The sequence below is a fragment of the Neomonachus schauinslandi genome, chromosome 12 (genome assembly GCF_002201575.2).
Source record: "Neomonachus schauinslandi chromosome 12, ASM220157v2, whole genome shotgun sequence".
Taxonomy (NCBI): Eukaryota; Metazoa; Chordata; class Mammalia; order Carnivora; family Phocidae; genus Neomonachus; species Neomonachus schauinslandi.
The window spans coordinates 52164005-52187107 of record NC_058414.1 but is presented as its reverse complement, the minus strand read 5'-3'; the positions used below and the strand labels follow the sequence as shown (position 1 = coordinate 52187107).

The 23103-nt window shown below is 34.5% G+C and overlaps 1 protein-coding gene across 1 annotated transcript in view; it reads right to left on the bottom strand.

The window, feature by feature from the left end:
• ABCB5 (ATP binding cassette subfamily B member 5) overlaps positions 1-22838 on the bottom strand; it is a 118574-nt gene extending 95736 nt beyond the window's left edge. The window contains exons 1-8 of the mRNA XM_021689644.1: positions 22786-22838; positions 19594-19648; positions 17633-17783; positions 12046-12100; positions 4207-4398; positions 3950-4121; positions 1653-1777; positions 1395-1572 (exon numbers count right to left, since the gene is read on the bottom strand). Coding sequence (XP_021545319.1) covers positions 1395-1572; positions 1653-1777; positions 3950-4121; positions 4207-4398; positions 12046-12100; positions 17633-17783; positions 19594-19648; positions 22786-22838 — 981 coding nt within the window. The remainder of the gene's footprint in view (positions 1-1394; positions 1573-1652; positions 1778-3949; positions 4122-4206; positions 4399-12045; positions 12101-17632; positions 17784-19593; positions 19649-22785) is intronic.
• Between the last annotated feature and the right edge of the window lie 265 nt (positions 22839-23103).

The window sequence follows — 23103 nt, the reverse complement described above, 5'->3', positions numbered from 1 at the left end:
AAGGAATGGAAGCTGCTGTCTAAACATAAAGGAAACAAAAATTAACTCAAGTATGATGGCTTTTTTTAATGTGGAACAACTTTCAATCAGACGTCTTCAAGAAGACGTCTTCTTATCACCTGGGAAGTCTGAGTAGGAAAATATGCTTACTGAGGAGTGCTTACTGGTTGAGTGAGGAGGTGAGTTGCACTTCCTCCTTGCTGGTCAATCCCTTAAACTTTACAGAAGAGGATGTCATAGATTTCACTAGCATAGAGACACTGTACTATTTCTGTCCAAACTTCTCTGAATTCGTGTATTATTGGAGAACTTCCATTTTCAGACAGACACATGTTTGCAACAAGTGAAATAAGGAAAGAACCCCATAAGCCAGGTGCATTTTCCCTATATTACAAATGAGGAAGCTAAGGTTTAACAAGTCATTTGCCCAAAGTCATACATAAATTGAGAAGTAAGGATGTGCCCCAAATTCCTCATGCTCAAGTTTCATTTTTATAAAAGTTTTAATGATGAAAGTCTCAAATCCAAAAGATAACTTTAGTTGACAAAAAAGAAATCTACATAAAATGGGAAGGCCAAATAAGAACTGAAGTATATAGACCAGATCAATTCAGTTCAGCAAGACAAATTGTTCTTAATCCTGAACTGTTTATTGTTGAAACTTGGGAGGATAACTGAATAAATTAAAATTTAACGCAAAACCCCTAACAGTTTAAAAAAAATCTCTAAGGGCGCCTGGGTGGCTCAGTTGGTTAAGCGACTGCCTTCGGCTCAGGTTATGATCCTGGAGTCCCAGGATCGAGTCCCGCATCAGGCTCCCTGCTCAGCAGGGAGTCTGCTTCTCCCTCTGACCCTCCCCCCTCTCATGCTCTCTCTCAAATAAATAAATAAAATCTTTGCAAAAAAAATCTCTAAATTGTGATGTTGGACGGAGCTGTAGATAGTCTAACTTTAACATTACTATGCTGAAAGGACAAAGGAAGGGCAGGAGAGTTTAATCTACAGAATATTTCCAGAGGAAAGACATTCAACAAGGTAAATGTAGAGTGCCATCTTACCTCAGCAAGTTTGAAAGGGAAAAGTCTCACTAGAGACTGGCCTTTTTGATTGCTGGATTAAGAAAACTCTATATCCCAGTGGAGAATTCATTTATGATTCTTCTAAAAGCATGGTGCTTTTAAAGAGCACCATGGATGCTGAGCACACTGGATGAATAAATCCTGCCAATTCATAACTATAATTTAAAGGTATATACAAATCATTTGATGGAAATAAGTATTTGTTAAAAACATTCATTTTGGATATTCATCGTCATTCAAAGACAAATTTTTACTAAACTCTAGATAAGAAGAGACTATATAGGCCAGTTACCTTTGCTTTCAAACAAGACTTACAGCAAGAACAGTTCCGATGGTATAACCAGGTTCTCCACTAAGAATCAAGGAGGTTCCATACCAAAAAGCAAGTCCATAGGTTCCATTCATAAAAAAGTACACTGCACCAAGAGAGAGTTTAGAAGCTATTGCCTTTCTTATGCCAATATCCTTTGCGTATTTTAGATTCTGTGTATACCTTAAAAAGACAAAATGCAATGTAACAGACTTTGGGAAAAATAAAACCAAGCAAATATTGTCATAATTAAAGGAACAGACCTTTGAATTTCTTTTTCCTGGGCCCCAAAGGCTACAACTGTTCGGATTGAAGACAAGACTTCTTCTGCCACAGCCCCAGCTTTGGAATAGGCATTTAATTCCTTAGTGGTCAATGAGATGATTATCTGTAACAAACCATGACCACAGTTAACCAAAAAAATGACCCTGAGGCAGTAACAACGTGCAGAGAATTTAATTCAGGTAGAATCTAGAATAGCAGAATATTATTATTGAAAAGGCACTTAAGATCATTTGATCTAACTTTCTCAGTTTGCAAATGAGGAAAGCAATGGCCAGAGATATTAACTGACTTTTTAAAGTCTCACAGCAGTGGAAGAGCTTAGTCTGATGTAATCTTCAATCTAAATCTCTACTCTGCCTTCTACAAGTAGCACGTCACTGTTCCCTTCCTATATTTTTAAAACCTTAGAAAATGGGTATTTACATTAATAAAATTGGGAAAGACTTGATTTGGAGATGGGTGTTAGGGACACAGTCCTTTTTGGGTGCACTTTGGAAACTGGTAAGCCTAATCTGACTTGATTTGTTATTATGTAAAAAGCAAGTCTTCCAGAGGCTATGGGTCACAGAAGCAGCAAGAGGAAGATGATCCTGCATAGGTCTGGAATGTGACCCCTGAAGCTATTACTGCATAATGCAGGCTACATAGTACATGCTATATCTCTAACAGTAAGAGGTGAGATTTAAGAGACAGAGAGGAAGCAGAATATCATGCTTGTTGATATTAGACAGGTTTACCTGATTTTTCAAAATTTTAAAATCAGAATATGCCTTTTTCTCTATTATACATCTCACTTTCTACTCCTTTAATAGTAAAGGATTTCATTTAGTTTAGCACAATGGTTCAATGAAATGGAATAGGAGGAAAATTGTCCTCTGAGCTGTGAGTCTTTATTGCCTACTCACATAACAAATTTCATTTTCAAAACATATTCCACATAATTGGAGATGATTTTATGTAAGACATGCTTGGATAGTTGTTAAAGTCAGGAGGTAGCATAAACTGAGTAATACTCATTATTTTCTGAATTCACATATGTATCACTGGAGAGGAAGCAGCACCTAGCAAAAAGCCTTGCACATAGCAGATGTTTAATAAATGAATCAAAGTAAGCTAGAAACCACCCACCCTGGCTTCTTTAGTTATTTGGATAACTTTGACCTTTATTTGCTTCTTCTTTACAACCAGTTAATAAAATAGCAGAACTTAGATTTCCCACTGTTGTTCCTTTTAAACTTCTTATCCTCTTTACTTTCCTGGGCAGTTAAATTTAAGTTCTGATCTCAGTAACACATAGTGGGTAATCTTCCTATTGAGGAGGTCCTCATTTCAAATATGCTGGGGATGAAGTTTTTACAAGGGTTATAAGGTCAATACTAGAAGTCTCATTAAATAAAGATTTCTTGTGTAAACATTGAAGCCTGTTAAGAAATTATTCAGCCACAGAATATTTTCATTGCTGCAAATTCTCTTTTGGTTGAACTTGTATAATGTTAGCAAATAAACTCAGTGAATTTTATGGCTTTTATTTTCATAAAGAATAATTAGCTTTGCAAAATTAAAAACCTCATCCATCCCTAAGAATGCACTGTGTTTCCAATCTAGGCGATGGGTATATACATTGCTAGAATTGCCAGACTTGATTTGGAGAGAGATATCAGGGATATATTGGTTGTTTTTGGACTTAACAAAGAGCATTGGTTTCAAATCCAGATTATAAATAGATTAATATCTTGTGGTATACTCACAATATTGCTAGAAATATAATTTAAAATGAAAATACATAATTTGTTTAAAAAATTGAAACAGATTTCTAAAGTACATAAAAGCAGACATTAGAAGACATTTGCAATGTAATTCAAGAGTCTTATAAAAAATATAAACTTGAAATGGCTGACATGAAAAAGTGTTTACAGTTTTAGGATTTTCTTATTCTGGTCTAGTGAAATGAATTGCACACATTTATCTGGAAATTTAGAACACATAAGGCTCTTCTCTATCCATGCTATCATTTGAAGTTGCACTAGGCTACTAAATGAAGAGGAATTTTTTTAATGTTAGTAAGATATTAAAATTAACCTCATTGTGGCCAAATAACTTGAAGACAAAAAAGTGATTAATAGTGAATAAAATCAAAAGTATTGGGTGATGTTTAATATCCCTTTCCATTTTTAGACATAGGATATGAATAGAAATTCCTTTTTTGACAAACTTAGTAAAAAACTTAGTTCACACTCCTGTTTCCAGTCAACACTGCATTAGCCATCTTGCCTACCCGAGAAAATATGGCTGCTGAAGCAATTATAAGAGGTGATGTGGAGAGAGTCACCAGGGTGAGTTTCCAGCCCTTGACCAAACCAATTGTCAGGCCTATAGAAAAAGTAGATATGTTTTGAAACAACAAAGCAATCTTCTCTCCAATACCATCACTGATTTTGTTGATGTCACTGAAACAAGTAAAAAAATGCAGTTAAGTCACTGATATAGCATATATGAAAACAAAGTCGATATACTACACATCCATCCTCTTACTCAGTCATGCGAGTGTTAAGTTCACCAATGTCACAACCATCAAACCATCTGATGTCCTGCGCCAAAATTGAATGGAAAAACTGTTTTCGAATTCTTTTGGTCTGTCGTGCTGCTGTCATAACCCAAAAGGAAATCTGCATGTAGCCAAAAACCAAGGCAGTAACTCCTACTCCAATATAATAGAGAGTCAACCTGAAAAAAGATTATTGGAAATGTTAGTGAGACTCAAGTGCAGTTTTTCCCTTTGTTATAAAAAAAATGCAATCTATCATAATATTTGATTGAAAGATTTTGTGCTAGAACCTATAAAATAACTAAAAATAAACCTCCATGAGAAGTAAAGTACATTGAACATAAAAATCTAGTTTTCCCTCATCTAGAGTATATCTCTCTTACATTACTAGTAAAAACTATTTTAAAACATTTGCTATTTATATCTTCTTTCAGTAATTTTTAATACTTTTACTTGAAAAGTTACATTGAAGTAATTAAGATAGCTGTACATGGAACAGGTGGATGAAGAAATAATAGCAGTCAAAAGCACTGTAAAAAGTATTTTATTTTTTATTTTTTAAAGATTTTATTTATTTATTTGACAGAGAGAGACACAGTGAAAGAGGGAACACAAGCAGGGGGAGTGGGAGAGGGAGAAGCAGGCTTCCTGTGGAGCAGGGAGCCCAATGTGGGCCTCGATCCCAGGACCCTGGGATCATAACCTGACCCGAAGGCAGACGCTTAATGACTGAGCCACCCAAGCGCCCCTGTACAAAATATTTTAAAAATATATAGATTATTAAATACAAAATTTAACTTCAGGAATTTGCCCTAAGGAAACATGTAAAAAGATTAATCTAGCTGGATGGTCATGGTAGTTAACAACAATAAAGAAAAGCTGAAAACAATCTAACAAGAGACCAGATAAATGGAATCATTTAAGAAATGTACTGGGTACCAACTATGAGTGGGGTTTTAAAGATAGAGTCATGAGCAAGATAATAAGGCCCTCCTTATTCATGAAGAGTTTACATTCTGGTGGGAGGAAACAAACAATACACATAGAAAAAGAATTTCAGGTTGTTCTTTGAGGGAAGTAAACAGGGTGATAAGTCACAGAATAACCAGTGAGTAAAGGTGGGTTGGGAGAGCTACTGCAGAAAGAGTGGTTAAGAAAAACTTTTTTGAGGAAGTAATATTAGAACTGGGTTCCAAAGGGTAAAATGGAACCAGCTCATAAAAAGCAAGAAAAGTGTATTCTAGGGAGAGAGAAAAATACTAAGGTCTGAGGCAGGAAAAAGCTTAGCATGTTCCAGGAACAAAAGAACTCCAAAGTGGTATGAAATGATTAGGTCAGAGAATTTAGCAAATATTGTAGGGCAGCCATGGTGCATTGCACAGGCTTTAAGAAAAAATGTAGACCATTGGAAAATCTAAGCACTGGATGGCCTTATCAGTTCAACTTTTAAAAAGATCACTCTGGCTCCTCTATGGAGAATGAATGGAAGCAGGCAGTTTAGTTAGGAGGCTATTGCAATGGCCAGTGTGAGAAGGCTAGGGACTTGGATGAAGATGGTGGCAACTGATGTATAAGGAAATGGACAGATTCTAGTTATATTTTGGAAATACAGCAAACTGAAATTGCCGATGTACTGACTGTGAGGAATGCAGGAAGGGGAGAAATTAAGGATAACTCCTTAGATTTTGTTTTGAGCAACTGGGTGAATGGTATGCCATGTATAGCTGTGGGCAACTGGGAATGGAATAGATTTGTAGGGGATTGTTTTGATTTAGATACATTAAGACCAAGATGCCTATTAAACATCAAAGTGGGGATCAAGTAAGAAGCTGAAAATGAGAGTCTGAAATAGATGGAGCAGGGTCTAGGCTAGAGATGTAAATCTGAAAGTCATCAGCTTACAGGTGGTAATTAAAAAAAGGACTGACTGAGACTATTCACAGAGAGAGAGAATTAAGTGTAGATAAAAAAGATAGAGGACCAAAGAATGAGCTCAGGTAGACCTGGTAGAGTTTGGGATGAAGAGAAAGAGCCTGCAAAAGCAAGCTGAGGAGTGGCCAACATGGTAGGTAGAAAGCCAGGAAAGTGAAATATCAAGGAAAACACAGAGGAACATACAACTGCTCCCCATTATTCCCAGATTCGGTGTTGGCAAATCTGCTTGCTCATTAAAGCTATTTTTAACTCCCAAATCAATACTCAGATGTTTTCACTGTTACTCATGGACATGTACAGAGTGTAAAAAATCTGAGTTGCCCAACAAAGATGTTCCCAGCTGAGGTTGAACAAGGCAACACTCTGCCTTCTTGTTTCAGCTCTCACATCATAAATAAGTGTCATTTTTGTGGTCTATGTAGTGCCACCTTTTCCTGACTTTTGTGTTTTTCTTTAATTTTTGATGATTCCACTGTTTAAAATGACTCTTAGGCAGCATACTTAAGTGCTGTCTAGTATTCCTAAGTGTAAGAAAGCTGTGATGTATCCTATGGAGAAAATGTATGTGTTAGATAGGTGTCATTCGGGCATGAGTTACAGTGCTATTGACTATGAGTTCAATGTTAATGAATCAACAATATATATTAAGTAAGTTGTCTTTAAATGGAAATACACATAAAATGAGGATATGTGTTGAATGATGAAAATGTTGTGACCAGAGCTCACAGGAACCTAACCCTGTATTTACCCTAGTAACAACGGTTTAATATTTGCTAATTTAGTATTCATGACAACTTAAATAAAACTATTGCAAATAATAAGAGCTGACTGTTTCCTAATGTTTACAATATTGTAAGAAGAAAATGGGTTATAAAAGCAAATCAAAAGAAGAAATGCAAGATCTGAACACTGAACTACAAAACACTGTTGGGAGAAATTAAAGAAGATCTAAATAAATAGAGAGGTAATCCATGTTCATGGATTGGAAGACTCAATGTTGTTAAGATGAAAATATCCTCAAATTGATGTATAGATTCAATACAATCCCTATCAAAAATCTCAGTAGACTTTTTGGCAGAAATTGGCAAGATGATCCTAAAACGTACATAGAAATGAACAGAACTCAGAAGAGCCAAGGTAATTTTTACGAAGAACAAAGTTGGAGGACTTATAATTCTTGATTTTATTTATTTATTTATTTATTTATTTATTTATTTATTTATTTATTTTCTAAAACTGCACTAATCAAGACAGTATAATACTAGCATAAGAATAGATATATCAATAAATGCAGCAACACTGAGAGAACAGAAACTAATCCTTATATTCAGACAAATGATATTTAGCAAAGGTGCCAAGGCAAAGGAGAAAGGAGAATAGATAATTTTTTCAAGGAATAGTGCCAGGACAAATGGATATAGCCATATACAAAAAAGTTAGAACCTTATCTTGTAACAGTCACAAAAATAAACTCAAAATGGACCATAGACCTAAGTGTAAAAGCTAAAATGTTCAAAGTCCCAGAAGAAAATGTAGGAGAAAATATTCATGATCTTGGTTTAGGCAAAGAATTCTTACATCCAAAGGTACAATTTCCATAAAAGAAAAACTTGGTAAACTGTACATCATCATCAAAACTTAAAACTATTGTGCTTCAAAAGAAACCTTTAATAAAATGAAAAGACTAGCTACAGACTAGAAGAAAGTATTTGCCAATCACACATACGACAAAGAACTTGTATCTAGAATAGAATTCTCATAATTCTGTAATAAGACAAATGACACAATTAAAAAATAGGCAAAATATTTGAACATTTAACCAAAGAAAATATATGAATGCCTAAAAAGTAATGAAAAAAATGCTCATTATTAGTCACTGGAGAAATGCAAGTTAAAGTCACAGTATGATACCACTCCACACCTACTACTATGATTATAATAAAAAAGATAGACAATAAACAAATGTTGACAAGGATATGGAGACATTGGAACACTTACACACTGGTGAAAAAGCAAAATGGTGTAGCCACTGTGGAAAACAGTTTGGCAGTTTCTTAAAAAGACAAACATAACTTACCATATGACCCAGCAATTCCACTCCTAGGTATCTACCCAAGAGAAATAAAAACATATGTGTACACAAAGACTTCTATATTGACATTCATAGAAGCATTATTTTTAAATAGCCAAAAACCAGAAACAATCCAAATATCCATCAACTAGTGAACAGATAAACACTACAGGTGTACCCCTGCAATGGATTACTACTAAGCAATAAAAAGGAATAAACTACTGACACATGTTACAACATGGATGAAACTCAAAAACATTATGCTAATAAATAAAAGAAGCTAGATACCCTACATATTATATGTTTCCATACACATGCAAAGTCCAGGCCATGGAAATTTTTAGAGATAGAAAACAGATAAGTGGTTGCCTGGGGGCTGGGTGTGGGAATGGGGATTGACTACAAAGGAGGGATCTCTGTAGAGCAATGGAAGTGGGCTAAAAAAAGATTGTGGTGATGGTTGCACAACTCTTGTCAGTTTACTAAAAATCATTGAATTGTACAGTTAAAACTGTTGAGTTTTATAAGTAAATTATGCCTCAATAAAGCTGTTAAAATCATATGAACAGTATAATTCCAATTATATTAAAATTATAAATGCATACTCATACATTTAAAAAAGTTGTAATAATATAAACCAAAACTAATGTTTATTATCTATTAGTGGCAGGATATTATAAATGATTTAATTTTCTTTGTGCATTTTTATCTTTTTACACTATGTACAATAAAAATATTAAGCATTTAATCAGAAAAAGTAAATTTTTTACAGAAAAAATAATTTTTACAGAAGGCTTGTTACACTTTTTAAGAGACTATTCCTTAAAAACAAAGAAAACAACACATTCAATTTATTCCAAATGGAAGATACTATACTTATTAACTCCTCATTTATCCAGTGATCAGACTTCCAAACTACCTGGGACCCAGGAGAAGAAACCCCAGTATCCTAGAGCCCAGGTATTTTATTTTGTTTGCATCAGGAAATGAAACTACCTTCATAGTCTAAGTCTTCTCATTCAAAACTGCATGCAAATTAAGGTTGATTTTATGGCTTCATTTATTGAGCATTTATTTTGTGTTAAATATTATGTCAGGCCCTTGACATATCTGAGTATCACTGAATCTTCAGGAAGTATTAACATCTCATTTTACAGATGAAGAAACCAAAGCTTACAGAAGTTACTTAACAGCTTGTATAGTTAAAAAGTGGCAGAGCCCAAGATCTGAATCCTGAATCCGTGATCTGAATCCTGAACTTAAAATCTGAATAACTTTAGCAATATTTCTGAGGAAAAAAGGTTCTCAAGTAGATTTGGGAAACCCTGTATACCTAAGCATCATTCCTCCTTGGAAACTGATAATATACATGAACATACCAAAAAATCAAAAAGTAGAGAAATTGTTTAATTTTGTTCAACTCTTTTGTTCAACTCAACTGTCTCAGACCAATTAACTATGAACATCCACTTCCTTTTACAATGTATCACCTATTAACAGTCCCATTGTACACAATCTGGGAATTATTCTAGGCCACTACTTGATGCCACTAATTGCTATCAGCCAATATCCGATTTCATCTTCTTCCTAAATAAGAGAACCTCCATTGTATTTGAAGTGGCAATACGCCCAGCTAAAATGGATGTGGTCATAGGACTAGTACAAAAACAGAGGGCGCCCAGTCCCTAATAGCTTTTGAGCCATATTTCATACTTAGACTACTTACTTTCAGATATTTATATGTGAGAGAAATAATTTCTATCATGGTTAAAGAACTATTACAAAGGATTTTACATTAAATGCAATTGAGCTAAATCTAACACAACCATGGATATAGTTCACCCCTTCATTTTCAAGTAGATTATGAAAGATATATCAGAAGCAGCAAAAGGGAGGGAACAAGTTGCTTAGAAGTTCATATGGAATTAATCAATTAACTCTTGAGGGAAGAGGAGGCATCATATTTACAGCAATAATCTTGAGACTATTTGGTCTTATGATTTGGATTCAATAAGAAAATATTCAATTATTTTCAGAATATTTGGTAAATAAAACAAGGATACAGGTTGAACATTAAAATGTTAAACTTACATAAAGCTATGAGTCATTGTCTTTGGAAAATAACGTAGGTGGAATAAAATTCTTTGTTTCCTGATGATTATAGCTGAAACAGGTATTACTTTATCCTCATCAAAAAAGAAGATATAAAGCAATGATTCCCAGAAATGTGTTCATCAAAACATTAGTTTCACAGGATGTTACCAGGTGTGTGGGGGAAAAATTGGGTCTTATAGTCAAATAGGTTTTAATAACTTGGAGTAAATGGAGTTTTACTATACTTATCTGTCCTGTATGTACCCAAGAGGAGGAAAACCAGTTTGACCACGGAATCTTTTTGTCTTCACGTATCCCAAATATTCCAAAACAGAACACCAGTTTGAGAAACAATAGCATAATAAATACTACAGTATAAGTGTTAAGAATTTTTTGGTAAATTTTGTAACCTTCTAATAATTGTATACAGACATATCTTTTCATTTTATTCTCTCTTTTTAAAAGCTGTTCTTTAAATGGATGCTCCTATTTTTAAAAGTTCCAAACTTCTTTGTAAGAAACTCAAACTTCATGATTATACACCAGAACCCCAGTATGACATTGTAGGAACAGAATTCAGTAGAAGGCAATACACTGGATTTCAATCAGGAATTTTCAAAAGAACCAATACAAGGAAATTTTATGTAAAAGTTGCTAAAAACCAGAACTGTCTCTCAAAGAAAGTTGAGGCTGCAGCAAAGTACAACTGGAGAGGACGCCATTTACATTGCAAAGAACAGTACTGTACAATAAAATTTTCTGTGATGAAGCAAATGTTCCGTATCTGTGATATACAAGGTGGCACCAGCCAAATGTGGCTACTCAACACTTGAAATGTGACTGAGAATAAGGAACTAAATACTTAGGTTTTATTCAGTTTTAATTAATTCAAATTTAAGTAACCATATGTAGCTGTGGCTAACATACTGGACAGTGCAGGTCAAGAATTATGGCCCAGAGAACAATGTGATCAGTGTCCCTTGGGTTGTGCAACATGCAGGCTTCACTTTTGGGAGAAAAATGAGGGATTACTTAGGTCTGTAGCAAAAGCTCTCACAATTTTAGTGAGACGCTACGGAAGTCCAGTGAATATACTCAGTAAAGCAGCATCTAACAAACTTAACACATGACAAAGGAAACGATACTGTTTCATACATAAACTACAAAAACTGAATGTCCTTATAAATTATTTACTTCAGATTTTACAATTTTTAGTTTGAATACAACATTACCATAATAGTCTGAAAATTAGTCTTCAAAATTAGTCAATAAAACTTTGTTTTAATTTTTAAAATTATATTATTATTTTTACTATTTGCTGCACATGACTTTTTGGTTTTTAAAGTTTATAGAAGTAGCATTTTTCTATAAGGCTTGTAAGGAAAATAATTTGAAAATAAGGAAAAACAAATCCTTTAGCCTTTAGGATATGTACCTTCAGTTCTAGAAGGCAAAATTGGCCTAAAAATGCAAATCCCAAAATGAATTTTCTATTGATGAAAATTCTGTCAAATACAGCTTAAAGCATATGAACCTACATTACCTTTCAAATCAAACAAAAAATTATGTATAGTTATATTTTATATATCTAATGAAAGGAAAGGTCTCATTTGCTTTAATCACTTATATGTGATATTAATAATGATCAAACCTCAGTTTTCTCCTTGTAAGTACTAAATAACGCAGTATGCAATAAACATGATATTAACATTTTATTTGTACTTACTTAACCATATCTTCATTCAGTTTCTCTTGAGACTGAGTACAATTCTGGTAATTTGCTGTAAAACAGTGTTTTAAATTATGAAAACAATTAATTTATAATTGGCCACACTGTTTCATACATAGCCCTCCAAACCAAATATAATGCATTCTCAAGAAAATGGACTTAATATCTTAGATTTATAATAATATTAACTTTCTATTCTTTAAACTAAAATTTGAAATCGTTATCTCTGGTCTCAAAAAGAACTCCTGCAATGTGAAAAATTATAAGGAAATATTAACCATGTAGCTCATACCTGGAAAAAAATTCATTAGGACAGCTCTGATTTCAGATAACAGTTGTGTAAGTAATAGTAATAGAACTCACCTTTCCTGATGAGATTATGCATTTAGAATTCAGTTTGAGGTACCCCAGGAAATAATTTAGAAAGTCCAAGAAAAGCAAGAACACATGTGACAGTTTTAGAAGTAACAGTCATAGCAAAAATTGAAGTGAAGCTCATTGAAATATGTTGGGTATAACAAGGACAGCAACATAATTAAACAGTATTTAAAATAATCTTTGGTTTATAAGTTTTATACGTAAACTTTTCTATATATCTTCTAGTAAAAAATATACCACACATTAATTATTATATCAAGGTCGTGATTTCACAAACAGCACAAAACAGTGGTCAATATCCACTATCATAATCTTCTTTCTTAAACCTCTATAATTAGCTTTTTTCCTAGATTTTTTTTTTTAAGATTTTATTTATTTGCGAGAGAGAGAATGAGAGACAGAGAACATGAGAGGGAGGAGGGTCAGAGGGAGAAGCAGACTCCCTGCTGAGCAGGGAGCCCGATGTGGGACTCGATCCCGGGACTCCAGGATCATGACCTGAGCCGAAGGCAGTCGCTCAACCAACTGAGCCACCCAGGCGCCCTCCTAGATTTTTTATATATTTATTTTAGATAGAGAACGTGAGAATGAGCAGAGTGAGAGAGAGAATCTCAAGCAGACTCCATGCTCAGTGTAGAGCCTGATACGGGGCTTGATCTCACAACCCTGAGATCATGACCTGAGCCGAAATCAAGAGTTGGGTGCTTAACTGACTGAACTACCCAGGTACTCCAAAACCTCTATAAAAAACATTTGAAATGAATTCCAGACATCTTGTCTATTCTTTTAGATAACCACAACATCAGATATGATAACGTCTACGATCTTTATTTATATGCAAACAATAATTTTTCCCTTATTCCATTTATGGAATTATGGTAGGAAAAAATTTTAAAGCAGTTTATTCCATATATTAGAATTAACACAGAAGTACTAAACTCTAGTGGAAAGTTTTAATGAAATCAACTAAACTAATAAAGAGAATAAATATTGTTTCTAAAAATGAGACCTAAAAATCACATAAAAATGGCATGTTCTCATTTTAGAGATTATATTAACAGAGGTAGTATGTGCAAAAGTTCAGTGCTGGCACAAAAATGGGCTATCAGTGAGCTATTATTCATATTTTCATTTGTAGGAGCAAATAATCCTCCTCTACATTCCTCCAGAAAATCAATGCTAAGACGAAGGTATATTATTTAATGTCCTCACTTCTCTTTAATAATATGTCATGATATACTAATAATATCAATGTATTTATTGAAACCTTTAACAAACCTCTTTACATGTTCACTGCATTTGACAGACTACATAATGAAATTCAAAAAACCTGGAGAAGCCTTAAACAAAATCAAAAATTAAAATTCAAAGCAATATCAGTTGCTATGTACTGCCCATCCTATCTAAAGCTGGTAAGAGAATCAATTATAGAGTAGCTCTAACAAAAGGAATACTCCCAAGCCTATTGATTTAGGTTGCTAGGGTTTTTTTTCCCCTCCTTCATTCACTCATTAATTTGGAGAGAGGGACACAGTTGGCAGTCAATAAATATTTACTCAGTGAATTGGTGGCTCCATTTGTTTTTTTTTTTTTAAAGATTTTATTTATTTATTTCAGAGAGAGAGAATGAGAGAGAGCACATGAGAGGGGGGAGGGGCAGAGGGAGAAGCAGACTCCCTGCCGAGCAGGGAGCCCGATGCGGGACTCGATCCTGGGACTCCAGGATCATGACCTGAGCCAAAGGCAGTCGCTTAACCAACTGAGCCACCCAGGCGCCCTCCATTTGTTTAATAAACAGAATAGCATCCTTAATTTATAGGATTAAAATTTATATTTTAATGATAGAAATGTTCTAAATGATTCTTAATGATACTTTCTATCATTAAAATATTAAAAATTAATAACTGTAGACAGGAGATCATCACATGAAAGGATCTAGAGATGGAAGCGATGGTTTTATTCTGCTCAAACAAGACTAGGACACTTGAAAGATTAGCTTTCAGGTGGAAAACAAGAGGATATAAATTAGTATGTAAAGTTAAATAGGACACAGAGGGGGTACAGTATAAAAAGCTAGGCTTATGTCTAAAAGACAGTCCAGTTTTTCAAAAAAAATTTATTAAATTCAATTTAACATATAGTATATTATTATTTTCAGGGATAGAATTTAGAGATTCATCAGTTGCATTTAACACCCAGTGCTCATTATATCAAGGGCCCTCCCTTAATGTCCATCACCCAGTTATCCCATCCCCCACCCACCTCCCCTCCAGCAACCCTCAGTTTCTGTAGTTAAGAGTCTCTATGGGTTGTCTCCCTCTCTGTTTTTGTCTTATTTTATTTTTCCTTCCCTTCCCCTATGTTCATCTGTTTTGTTTCTTAAATTCCACATGAGTGAAGTCAGATGTTATTTGTCTTTCTCTGACTGACTTATTTCACTTGGCATAATACCCTCTAGTTCCATCCATGTCATTGCAAATGGCAAGATTCCATTCTTTTTTGATGGCTGAGTAATATTCCAATGTGTGTGTGTGTGTGTGTGTGTGTGTGTGTGTGTGTATATGCCACCTCGTTATCCATTCATCTGTTGCCGGACATCTGGGCTCTTTCCATAGTTTGGCTATTGTGGTCATTACTGCTATAAACACTGGGGTGCATGTACCCCTTCAAATCAGCACTTTTGTATCCTTTAGATAAATACCTAGTAGTGCAATTGCTGGGCTATAGGGTAGCTCTATTTTTAACTTTTTGAGGAACCTCCATACTGTTTTCCACAGTGGCTGCCCCAGCTTGCATTCCCACCAACAGTGTAAGAGGGCTCCAATTTCCTCCCCATTCTCGCCAACATCTGTTTCCTGAGTTGTTCATTTTAGCTGTTCTGACTGGTGTGAGGTGGTATCTCATTATGGTTTTGACTTGTATTTCCCTGATGCTGAGTGATGTTGAGCATCTTTTCATGTGTCTGTTGGCCATTTGCATGTCTTTGGAGAAATGTCTATTCATGTCTTCTGCCCATTTCTTGACTGGATTTTTTGGTTTTTTTGGGTGTTGAGTTTGATAAGTTCTTTATAGATTTTAGATACTAGCCCTTTATCTGATATGTATGTCACTTTTGAGTATCCTCTCCCATTCTGTAGGTTGCTTTTTAGTTTTGTTGATTGTTTCCTTTGCTGTGCAAAAGCTTTTTATCCTGATGAAGTCCCAATAGTTCATTTTTGCTTTTGTTTTCCTTGCTTCTGGAGACATGTCTAGCAAGAAGTTGCTGCGGCTGAGGTCAAAGTGGTTGCTGCCTGTATTCTCCTCTAGGATTTTGATGGATTCCAGTCTCACATTTAGGTCTTTCATCCATTTTGAGTTTATTTTCATGTATGATGTAAGAAAGTGGTCCAGTTTCATTCTTCTGCATGTGGCTGTCCAATTTTCCCAACACCATTTGTTGGAGAGACTGTCTTTTTTCCATTGGACATTCTTTCCTGCTTTGTCGAAGATTAGTTGACCACAGAGTTGAGGGTCCATTTCTGGGCTCTCTATTCTGTTGCACTGATCTATGCATCTGTTTTTGTGCCAGTGCCATACTGCCTTGATGATTAACAGCTTTGTAATATAGCTTGAAGTCTGCAAATGTGATGCCTCCAGGTTTGGTTTTCTTTTTTAACATTCCTCTGGCTATTTGGGGTCTTTTCTGGTTCCATACAAATTTTAGGATTGTTTGTTCCAGGTCTGTGAAAAATGCTGGTGGTATTTTGATAGGGATTGCACTGAAAGTGTAAATTACTTTGGGTAGCATAGACGTTTGAATAATATTTGTTCTTCCAATCCATGAGCATGGAATATTTTTCCATTTCTTTGTGTCTTTCTCAATTTCTTTCATAAATGTTCTATAGCTTTTAGAGTACAGATCTTTTACCTCTTTGGTTAGGTTTATTCCTAGGTATCTTATGGTTTTCGATGCAATTGTAAACGGGATTGATTCCTTGATTTCTTTCTGCTGCTTCATTGTTAGTGTATAGAAATGCAACAGACTTCGTGCTTTGATTTTATATCCTGTGATTTTGCTGAATTCCTTTATCAGTTCTAGAAATTTTTTGGTGGAGTCTTTCAGGTTTTCTACATAGAGTATCATGTCATCTGCGAAGAGTGAAAGTTTGACTTCTTTGCTGATTTGGATGATTTTTATTTTTTTTGTTGTCTGATTGCTGGGGCTAGGACTTCCAGTACTATGTTGAACAACAGTGGTGAGAGTGGACCATCCCAAGACAGTCCAGGTTTTAATGACACATTTATCTCAGATATAATAAATAGTTATAAGGATGCTTTCTACTGTGTAATTTTTAGAAAAACATATAAAATCAGGGAATTACTAATATTTATAATATCCATCAGATAAAAAAGACTATGGATACTCAGTATGTCAGTGCATAGAATTGCTGGATTTACACCTAAAGAATGTTACCTTTAAGGACATGACCCTGAAATAGGATATTAAAAAGGTAATGATATATGAAGCACATCTATGATTATGGGAAGACAGAACCCCTTTTTTCCCCCACACCCGTTAGATTTCCCTCCTATCTTTTTTCAGGATTTTTACCATAATTTTATTCATGTTCATTTTGGCTTCCCCGCTGCATTATGTTCTACAGTGCCATGCATGTCCATATACTATTAATGAAACTCTAAGCAGCTGAGAGATTTTGTCATTCTTGGCTTCTCCTTTTTAAAGGGTGAACTATAGATTAGGGCCCTGGAATGGCCCGAGCCTTTGGTTAAATCATGATATAATCACCACTTCTGATGAAAATTATTTAATTTCCTAGAGAGAGAAGTTGAGGTACACTCAGTCTCAGATGATTTTTATATACCACGAGCAGTTCACTCCTGAGTCTCTAGCCTGCTGGTCCACCCTGCAGATTTTGGACATGTCAGCTTCCATAATGGCATGAACCAATTCCTTAAGATAAATTTCTTTCTCTCTGTCTCTATCTCTATATTTACACACACACACACACTCACATCTTATTGATTCTGTTTCTTTGACAAATGCTAATACACATTTTGGTTCTTTAGTCCCTGGATATATAGAAGAATAAATGATTTATATACATATTATGTAGAGACTGTGTGATAATACAAAAATCTGTATTATGAGCTGTTTTATTTAATGCTTTTGCGTCCCCAGAAATAGAGAAGTAAATACTGAACTCACTTGTATTGGTTTTGCCTAGACATCCACCAATAAGGTCATCACTCATTTCTCCTAAAATCAGTGACATTAGAGGAAGACAGGCTCCATTTACTAGTGACGCCAGTAATCCCAAGATCATGAGTGTGATGTCCAGTCCATCAGCAAAGCGGAACTGAGGAAAAAAAAAAAACATGGTGGCATTATAGCTATAAAAAACAAAACCAAAATGAACCTACAGTTTCTGCCATTAAGTAAATGTTATTTTATAAATTAAGAAACTAAATAAACGTATAAAATCATGGAAAAGTATTTGTAAATAAAGTAAAAAAAAATCCCTGATCTTAAAGATTTACAATGTATTTTGAAAGTGTTGAAAAATATAAAGTAGCAAAATCAGTACAAATTATACATCTGTGACAACATCTGTGACACAGGTCAGATCAGATGAGTGTATGAATCAGAATCTTCCTTCCATTTGGTTGATTCTGGAATAAATTAATAAATTTTAAAACATTGCATTGACAGTATCTTGACTTATGGACAGCTGAACTTCAAACTCTCAATTCCTTAGGCTTATCAGCATCATAGCAACGATACAACTAAGTGCAGTGAACAGTAACCATGTGGTAAAAATTAGTTCATCAATGTAATAAATTATATTTTTCATATTATTTTAAATTCTTTGGATTTTTTTCTACCCAGGACAACATCTATTCTTTAAATAGGGGTCTATAATAATTTGTAAGGCTGTTGAGAATAAGAAAGAAATAACTGAAAGCCAAATACTGATTGCTTTATATTCTATTCTATAGCAGATCCCAACAATGCTATTCCAAAACAAAAACATGAACAAAACTCGAAAATGTGGATTATTTATTTTACTGAGAAGTCAAGACAAAATGTATAATGGTACTGAAATGAAATTAGATTTGTATAACAGCAAGAGGAACTTAGTACATATTTTATGAGTGGAGACTGAAAAAAATTTAATGTTTTTTCATTTATTCATGTGATTGCTCATAAATATTTATGGAGTAACTACCAGAGTGTTGTACTTGATACTACAGATGATAAGAGGGTATCTGATTCTCCACCTTCCCCCAGAATAGTGTGTTATCTCCTTGATAAAGTTTGTCATGTTCTGCTACGTCCCATGTTTTTTAGAATTTGACTTCTGAAAAAGCAGTTACTGTTCCATGTGAATTTCTAATGACACTGACAGCCAGGCTGACACAGAGATTAGAGTAGGTAGAGGAGTTGTTTTGGAAACACATTCCTGAAAATGTTCCTTGAACATAATCCTAAACAAATGTGCTCATATACTTTTTTATGTATAGGTTTTACAAAATATTTAGATAATTATTTTTTATTTCGAAAGAATTTATACACTTTAAAAATAACAAAGCAACTTATATCAATGTATTCTCATTAGAAAATACTGAAATATAAGCATAAAATAGTAAAAGTCACTCACAATTTTTCACCACTTAGAAATAGCCTCTGATAACATTTATGCATCACATACACATATACACTTTTTTTTGTTTTTTGCAAAATTGGGATCATTGTATAGATACTGTGTTTCTTTTCTTATCCCTATTATGGGAATGTTGGGTTGATTATATTTTTTCTTATTGGAGATTATATATATATATATATTTTTAAAGATTTTATTTATTTGAGAGAGAGAGACATAGCCAGAGCAGGAACACAAACAGGGGAAGTGGGAGAGGGAGAAGCAGGCTTCCCGCGGAGCAGGGAGCCCGCTGCGGGGCTCGATCCCAGGACCCTGGGATTATGACCTGAGCCAAAGGCAGACGCTTAACGACTGAGCCACCCAGGCGCCCCTGGAGATAATATTTTGATTAATTTTTAAATTTCCCTTTACCCCCCAATAGATGTAAACTATCAATCATTTTATGCACTACTGACAATTCCCTAAAATTTTTGGATACACATACTTTCTAACTGATTTCACTTACTATCTCAATAGGTCCAACAACTTGTTTTCCTACTTTGGGTAGTTCTTGTGGTTTTCTGGAAAATAAATGTTGAAGATGGAAAGGTTACAATATGAACATAATTTGCAAAATTTTCCAGTTAAAATTGTTCTGAAATACCAAATTTCACTCTTGATAGCAAATCTGCATCAACACTGAAATTTTAAAAACACACTGATACACAGTACAAAGACTTTTATTATAATCAATGGGAAAGTAAGTTGAAACTGCCTGTCTCTACATTAGTTAGACTAACAAATGAAGGCATGCCTCTGAAGTAGAATTTTTTCAATTGTGGTAAAATACATATAACATAGAATTCACCATCTTAACTAATTTTAAGTGTATAATTCATTAGTATTAAGTACATTTATATTGTGCTACCATCACCACCATCCATCCACAGAACTTTTCATCTTGAAAAACTGGCTCTGTACCCATTAAACAGTAATCCTCCTTCTTCTCTCTTGCCTTCAGCTTCAGGCAACTATCGTTCTATTTTTCTATCCCTGTGAATCTGCCTACCTTAGGTGCCTCATGTAAGTGGAACCATATAGTATTTTGTTCTTTTCTGTTGGGTATGTTTCCCTTAGCATAGGATCTTCAATGTTCAGCTCTGTTGCAGGGCATGTCAGACGTTTTCTCCTTTTTAAGATTGATTATTATTCCACTGTATGTGTATACCACGTTTTGTTCATCCATCCATCCATTCATCAGTCAATGAACACTTCAGAGTGTTTCCACTTTTTGGCTACTGTGAATAATGCTGCTATTAATATGGGTATACAAATATCTTTTCAAGTCCCTGCTTTCAATTACTTTGGGTATATAACCAAGAGTGGAATTGTCAGATCACACGTGAATTTCTAATGACACTGACAGCCTTGATAAATTCATTTTTAATTTTTTGAGGAACCATCATACTGTTTTCCATAGTAGCTGCACCATGTCACATTCCTATCAACCATACACATGGTTTCTCTACATCCTCACGACCACTTGCTATTTTCTATTTTATTTTAATAGCATCCACCTTAATGGGTATAAGGTGGTGGATTAGAATTTTTAAGCTTTTCTAACAAATTGCTCAAGAGCAACTGTAAGCTTTAAATGAAAGAAGTCCTAGGAAGGGGCGCCTGGGTGGCTCAGTTGGTTAAGCGACTGCCTTCGGCTCAGGTCATGGTCCCGGAGTCCTGGGATCGAGTCCCACATTGGGCTCCTGGCTCAGCGGGGAGCCTGCTTCTCCCTCTGACCCTCTCCCCTCTCATGCTGTTTCTCTCTCTCTCTCTCAAATAAATAAATAAATAAAATCTTTAAAAAAAAAAAAAAAAGAAGTCCTAGGAAGTATACATTAAGTATACTGTGAATTTTGTCCCCCACTGAAAATTTCATTTCTTAGCTAACATTTCAAGAAAGTCCAGATGAAAACTGTAAATTGTATTCATTGATTTCAGGGAAATCTGTCAATTAAATACACACACACACACACACACACAAAAGATTCTTTTTTGTTTGTATTTTGTTATCCTTATATCTTATGGGTATACATTTTTTAAAAAAAATTTATTTAAATTCAATTTAGTTAACATATAGTGTATTATTAGTTTCAAGGGTAGAATTCAGTGATTCATCAGTTGTATATAACACCCAGTGCTCATTATATCAAGGGCCCTCCCTTAATGTCCATCACCCAGTTATCCCATCCCCCACCCACCTCCCCTCCAGCAACCCTCAGTTTGTTTCCTATAGTTAAGAGTATCTATGGGTTGTCTCCCTCTGTTTTTGTCTTATTTTATTTTTCCTTCCCTTCCCCTATGTTCATCTGTTTTGTTTCTTAAATTCCACATGAGTGAAATCAGATGTTTTTGTCTTTCTCTGACTGACTTATTTCACTTGGCATAATACCCTCTAGTTCCATCCACGTCATTGCAAATGGCAAGATTTCATTCTTTTGATGGCTGAGTAATATTCCTGTGTGTGTGTGTGTGTATATATATATATATATATACACACACACAATACACACACACACACACACATATATAATGACTGGAGGTCATCAGATTAAGTTTTCTAAAAAAGACATCACAGAAAGATGAACTTCTGACTCTTCTCTCCAGCTTTATAACATATTGTTCTGTCAGGTTTGATAAATAACAAGTCACTTAATTTTATTCCCTCTGAGGTTAATTACTTAAGTACTGGGCCAATGTGCTCTGAGATGTTCCACAGATGACAACAAGAGCTTTAAGACTGTATAGCCCTTACATTATCCCAAATGCTGATTTTAAAGTTTTTTATTTTATTATTTAAGTAACCTCTACACCTGTTGTGGCACTTGAACTCATGACCCCTGAGATCAAGAGTCACATGCTCCTCTGACTGAGCCAGCCATGTGTCCCCCAAATGCTGATTTTAAAAAGTAAGACGCAGTATGCTCTCTTTTGATAAATTTTGTTTCAGAGAAACATTTCTGTCACCCATTGACCTTCATGAAAAGCCTTTGAAGGAGGGTTCACATAGTCTTTTGAAAGTCTCTCTTCTATCAGAGTTGAGAGTAGATACGAGTACATGGGCAGATACAGTGGGAACTCCCTTTCTGGCTATTTGCAGCCCTGCATTAATGAAACAGGCGATCAAAAGGGGTCTCTTGAATTTTACAGTTTATATATCTACATATAACACAATTATTATGGTAAAAGTGAAACTAAAATAGACTTTAAGCCATTTCAATTTTAAATTTATAAATTAATGGATTATAGGTATAGGAAATTTTTTAACACACACACATACATATACACACAGATATGCATTTAGTGAAAAAATAATCAGAATCCAGTATTTTCTTTCATTAACTGTACCACATGGATTAAGTTTCCATGGAGAATTGAATTGAAAATATTCAGGTATTTCTCCCCTTATATTGGTAAGGTACAAGAAATTCAGAAGAGCGATCTGAAGAACTAAAAGTACTAAATCAATAAATCCTAGTTATTATACTTTCTAAAGTTACTATTAAGCCAGTTATAACAGTGATTAAGAGGAGGTCCATAAAAATGCAAATAGCACTGTTATTTTTGGAAAAAAATTATAAACATTTTTGTTACAGCTTTGAAAAGGATAGGTATATTTGAAGTTGCAAACCATTTTTTGTAGAACTTAGGCAAAGCTTACCCATTTCTCTGATAATTTTCTTGCATCTCTTCATCTCTTTCAGAATTTGCCATCATATTTACAATTCAATTCTTCTGAAATATTAAGAAATATATCATGACTGTGTAAAATGTCATCATTTAGTTGATATAAAGCATTCTTTACATTCCCTAAGAGCTTCTGAAAAAGTATGCCACTGAGTTTCATCTTGTCTTTATACTCTGCACCCCAAATGAAGTTTCTGGTTAGGAAGCTCATTTTTTTTTTTTCAGATGTTATCATTGAATAATGAATAAATAAGTTTGTTGCTTCATTCTGGGCTTAGATTTGGAGCTAATA